The 5,121-nt window shown below is 43.2% G+C and overlaps 1 protein-coding gene across 1 annotated transcript in view; it reads left to right on the top strand.

Annotated features, from left to right (window-relative positions):
* JAKMIP3 (Janus kinase and microtubule interacting protein 3) overlaps window positions 1–5,121 on the top strand; it is a 29,264-nt gene that overhangs the window by 21,099 nt on the left and 3,044 nt on the right. Inside the window, exons 12-18 of the mRNA XM_010074261.1 lie at window positions 133–195; window positions 597–695; window positions 1,294–1,392; window positions 1,482–1,535; window positions 2,716–2,781; window positions 3,229–3,297; window positions 3,381–3,458. Coding sequence (XP_010072563.1) covers window positions 133–195; window positions 597–695; window positions 1,294–1,392; window positions 1,482–1,535; window positions 2,716–2,781; window positions 3,229–3,297; window positions 3,381–3,458 — 528 coding nt within the window. The remainder of the gene's footprint in view (window positions 1–132; window positions 196–596; window positions 696–1,293; window positions 1,393–1,481; window positions 1,536–2,715; window positions 2,782–3,228; window positions 3,298–3,380; window positions 3,459–5,121) is intronic.

Raw genomic sequence — 5,121 nt, 5'->3', positions numbered from 1 at the left:
GGAATTACAATTCCATATGCAATATCATTCTGTCCCTCTTCTCTAGATGGGTGATTTAATGAAGTACTTGCTACTGTGTTTGTGCTAAACGTTGCCAGCTTCACCTACAGTATTGGTCATTTCTTTTTCAAGGACATGAAGTGGATTGAGGAGAAGCAAGCATTGTACAGAAGAAATCAAGAACTGGTGGAAAAGGTGTTCAATGTTTCTATTTGTATTATTCAAATAATATTTGTAGCTTAAGGAATGCAGACAGTGCAATATTTTAACCTGTATCACGCAGCTCTACTGGAAATAATTCACGTATAATAACAAGCTCCTGATAAACCTGCCAAAAAAAAAAAGTGGTTTCCTGGCCTTCCCTGTTGCCCCATAGAATGTCCTGGTGTCAGGTTGTGGAGGAGGCGGTTGTGGGGAAAAGCCCTGCATTCCCCCAGCGCCGGTGCTGCAGTTCCTGGCTGTGCTGACCCCAGAGGGGTGAGCTCAGACCCTCGGTGCTTGCGCTGAGCCTGGCGTTTCACCGGCACGGGTCACCCCACGGTGGATCTCGAGAGAACGCTGCAAACAGTGCTAACACGTGTTGCTTTATTTTGCAGATAAAACAAATGGAAGCCGAGGAAGCTCGCTTAAAACATGATGTCCAGGACGCTAAGGATCAGAATGAGCTCCTGGAGTTTAGGATTCTGGAGCTTGAAGTGAGCATCTGTTGCAGCCCCGGTCCTGGCCACCTGCGCTGGGCTGCGTGAGCCACGGCCAGGGGCACCGTGGCCTTGGGAACTTGCCCACGTTTGCTGTAAAGATCTGCGTTGCACTGAATGAGACCAAGGGGTTTGGTACAAAGTGCTAATAAAAGAGAAAAAAACCCCAGACACCCAGGGATCAATACTGGTATTCTTGATACGATGTTCTGGCAGTCTGACTACTTAAGTAATTTTAAGATCTAGAAGATTGGCTCGTGATGTAGATACCCATTTTACTGTACCCCATCTGTCCTGGAAATGCAGAGATAAAACCAGAACAGAACAGATCATACATGGGAAGAAAAAGAAGAAGAAACTTTTTTTCATTGCCAAAAAATCATTGCTGTGTTTGACCCCTTGCTAAACCTGCAGAAAAGGAACCACATGGGTTTCTGTGCCCTGTGCACCCAAAATAAAACCACTCTGCGACAGCATTTTTTTGCAGCGTGTGCAGTTAGAGTGGGGCTTTATCAAACCTATTTATAAAGTTTTTGGTGCAGCCGCCATTTGTGACTTACTGTAGTGGGTAACCGGGCGATTGTTGTCATTTCAGGAGAGGGAAAGACGATCGCCTGCCATCAACTTCCACCACGGTCCTTTCACAGAGGGGAAAAGCCCTCTCCAAGTCTACTGCGAGGCAGAAGGTGTAACAGTAAGGGATTCTCATTTCGTATTTTCCTTTCCCTAAATAAAATCAGACGCTCTGTTCTGACTCCTCGTTTTCCATTTCTCTCTTGTTAGGACATAGTAGTAGCAGAGCTGATGAAAAAATTGGACATTTTAGGGGATAACGCCGTAAGTGTATGTTCCTTTAATAAATTGTGCATGCTTTGGTAAATATTTGTCCCCATATTAAGTTAGCAAAACGTCTTGGTTTGCTGCCGCACAGCCTGTCCTCCCTGTGGCCAAAGGACTGAGCTGCAAGCTAAGCATTTTCTGGCTTTTTAAGTTTTTTTTAATAGCCTTCTGATGAGTGCCACATGGGATCTTGTTGTCACAATATCATGTTTAATTTTTCAGTGATTTGGAAAAATTTTGAAATTTGGGTGTTTGGTTTTTTTCCGGCTGCTGTTCACACATGGTTTCTTTATTTGCTTATTCTGCATTTATTTGCTTTGCTTTTGCATTTTAACAGCTGTGTGTTTGAATGTTGTCTAATAACCCCTTAACCTTTGATAGTTACCAGGGTATTAAACGAAAAGTTACAACAGCAGCATGAAAAGAAGCAGCAAATAAGAAATTTGAAAGTGTTTCTCCCTTAGCGACTGGAAGTCAATAATTATACATACAGTTATGTGTCTAGACAATAAGCCCGGTTATATTTTTTTCCTGCACTCTCGTTTGTCAGCTGGCTGGGAGGGCAGAGGAGAGCAGAGGGTCTCGCAGAGCTGACAGCTAGCTAATGCCTCTCTGGGCCTGAGCAAATGCGGGTCCCAGACTAGAAGGATTCATTTCTCCTACTGTAGATGTGGTCAGAGTAAGACCAAAGTTTGGGATGAAATGCAAAACATAGTTTCAGTAATTCAATTATTTAAAAAAGCATGGATTGACTAGCTAACACCTTAATAAACGTTTTCTGAAATCATGACTTGGCCACACAAAATAAAGATCATGTATTAACCTACTGTGCATATAATGAACTGACAGACTTTTTCTCAGTGTGCTAAGCTTGATATTGTCTCGTGTAACTGTGTGTTTATTCTCTGTTGGGTAAAAATAGATCCAGTGTCACCTCTTTTTTTTTTTGGTAAATCTGAGAATTTTAGAAGAATTAACTTATGTATGATAAGAATTTGGGATGAATAGGAACAATTTTTACACCAATGTTGCATTATGTTACTAATGTTCTTTGCCTTAGTTTATTGTTCCTCGAACATATTTCATTTCATATTTATTTAATACAGCAGTGGCCCAAGTAGAGGATTAATAACAAGACACTGGGATTTGTAGTAATTGTATTCTGCTTTTGGTGCAGAATCTGACCAACGAAGAGCAAGTAGTTGTCATACAAGCAAGGACAGTTCTCACGTTGGCTGAGAAGGTAAAAACAATGGCATCACTCATCAGTAAATGCATGTCGTGAAAGCATCTGACCCTCTCAGAATAGCTCACTTGAAGACACTGGTGATGTAAATGATAGCCATGATTCTTTATATGAAATTGCACTTACACAGTTTTCATCAAAGCAAAGATAACATTCAGGCAATACAGACAGACATTGCTGATTTAAGAATATTACTTAATTAGCAAAAGGACGTTAGAAGGTAAATGGCTAGGCTTTGGAATAATGCTTTTTTCCATCACCAGTATTTATCAATGAAAGAATGTAATAATTTAGTTAATTTTTCCTCTTTTATTTGTTGAATTTAAATAAGTACTTGCAGCGTGTGCTGACACACCCTAGGGTCACAGAGAGATGCTGAATGCGCAGGCGGGCTGTTGCTGCTCTTTAGGCTTTTAAGCACCTTATCTCTGGTTTTGTGCACAGTGGCTACAGCAGATAGAAGTGACGGAGTCTGCGCTGCAGCAGAAGATGCTGGATCTTGAGAATGAGAAGGTACTGAGAACCAAGGGGAATGAACCAGCCGTTGTATTAGGGCCACAGCCATTGCACTGACTGCCTCTTCCTTGTGTCCCCAGGAGCTGTTCAGCAAGCAGAAGGGCTACCTGGACGATGAGCTCGACTTCAGGAAACAGTCCTTGGACCAAGCTCACAAGGTGAGGAACATTGACTGAATGATGACATCTTGGTTAACTTGCCTTGTGTAACGTGTGTAGTCTGTTCTCCGTAGGAAAACTCCCTGCTTGGGACAGTATTGCTCATGGAGTGACCCGAGGACTAAATAGGCTGAATTTTAAACAAATCCTCTATCCCTTGTGCCAGCCATGAGTTCCGTATGGACAGAGTTCCTTGTGTTTGGGTGGTCTTTGCAGGAGTAGGACCTGAGCATTAACTTGTTAAACACAAGTTTTCATTTAGCAGAGGTTTCGGTAAATGACTGATAAGAAAATTATGTTTTCAGTAACTTCTCTTTTCCTTCCAAAATAGAGATTTTAGCCCAGACATTTCCTTAGATCTTAGATTATGGCCTTTAAAACAGCTTATTTATTCAAAATAAAAATTTGAAATGAAACTGGGTTTAGGTCAGGTCCGCCATTAGCTGATCTTAAGCCATTTCAGCCATCTCTTCAGTCATCAGCTGTCTTGTTTCCTTCAGTTAGAGAAAAGTTCAATATAAACTCATAAAAGCCATAAATGCATAGATTTTCATATCGATCTATCACATTTTTTCAGTTCCACTGAAATCCTGAGCATAGTTACACTTTCTGAGAAGCAATGAGTATTTATGCCTCTTTCTCTGGATACCTATTACCCATTTGTACCTCGAACCATTTGGGGGATTTTTACTCAGTACACTTTCTGTCCTGTAAGGATGATTTTTAAGACTGATTTTGACAAATGCCGAGCTGTATCTGGAACCAACATCTATGCACAGTGGAAACCCTGGAAAGTGCACAAGCCCCCCCTTACCTGCAGTCTCAGCCCCAGTGCCAGATTACCTCCTGCAGCCTGGAGCTGTTCTGAGCAGCAGTTTGGTGCAGCCAGAGGCTGAGCCTGTAGGATTCACCTCCAAAGATAAGCCCTGAGACAGGTGATCCTCTGGATCTTGGGCATGTTCTGAAACAGATCCATATATCTGAGTGTGAGGAAACGTGCCACAGCAGCCAAGTGGAAAAAGTCATATGGCATCACTTGAAACTGCTGGTAACGTCGTGGAGTCTGCAGGATTGCTCAGATGCAGAGCCGTGGCTGTCAGTTAGGGTGTCACTCAGCACCCCTCCCCTGCAGCTCAGCCAGCTGCTCACGCTCTACCCGTGAGATGCATCTCCAGTTCCAGGATCCCAACTTTACCAAAGGGTCCAACAACAGCTAGCCCCTTGGCTCTGCTGCTCATGGAGAAGGAGCAAGCACAATGAATGCGTTGCAGCCCACGCAGAAGTGGCTGAGGGTTATTTGCATTTTCCTGTATTTACAGGCACCACGCGAGTGTCCCCAGCAGAGTGATGGGCTTTACTCCCAGGCACAAATGCAGACAGAAAGCAGCAAGAAAGCTTTGTTCTTCCCCAAAATTCAAGTGGCAAAAGCTCTTTTGATTTGTATAATTTGTTTCACTTCCATGTTTCCTTTGTGCCCCTTGAGATGAGGAGCCACTAATCTTCCCCCGCTAACTACAGCCAACAAGATTACCCCCTGTAACCGCTAAGCTTTTTCACGGTTTTCACTCCTTTGGCTGCTGGCGGGGGATTTTGCTCCGAGGAGCACTTGGCTCACACAGAGAATCCTGACGCTGCAGCTGCTCTGGAGACCATGAATTTCCCC

Source organism: Pterocles gutturalis, unplaced genomic scaffold (assembly GCF_000699245.1).
Source record: "Pterocles gutturalis isolate BGI_N339 unplaced genomic scaffold, ASM69924v1 scaffold13507, whole genome shotgun sequence".
Lineage (NCBI taxonomy): Eukaryota > Metazoa > Chordata > Aves > Pterocliformes > Pteroclidae > Pterocles > Pterocles gutturalis.
Note: the sequence above shows the minus strand (reverse complement) of the source record. Positions and strands in the feature narration are given on the sequence as shown.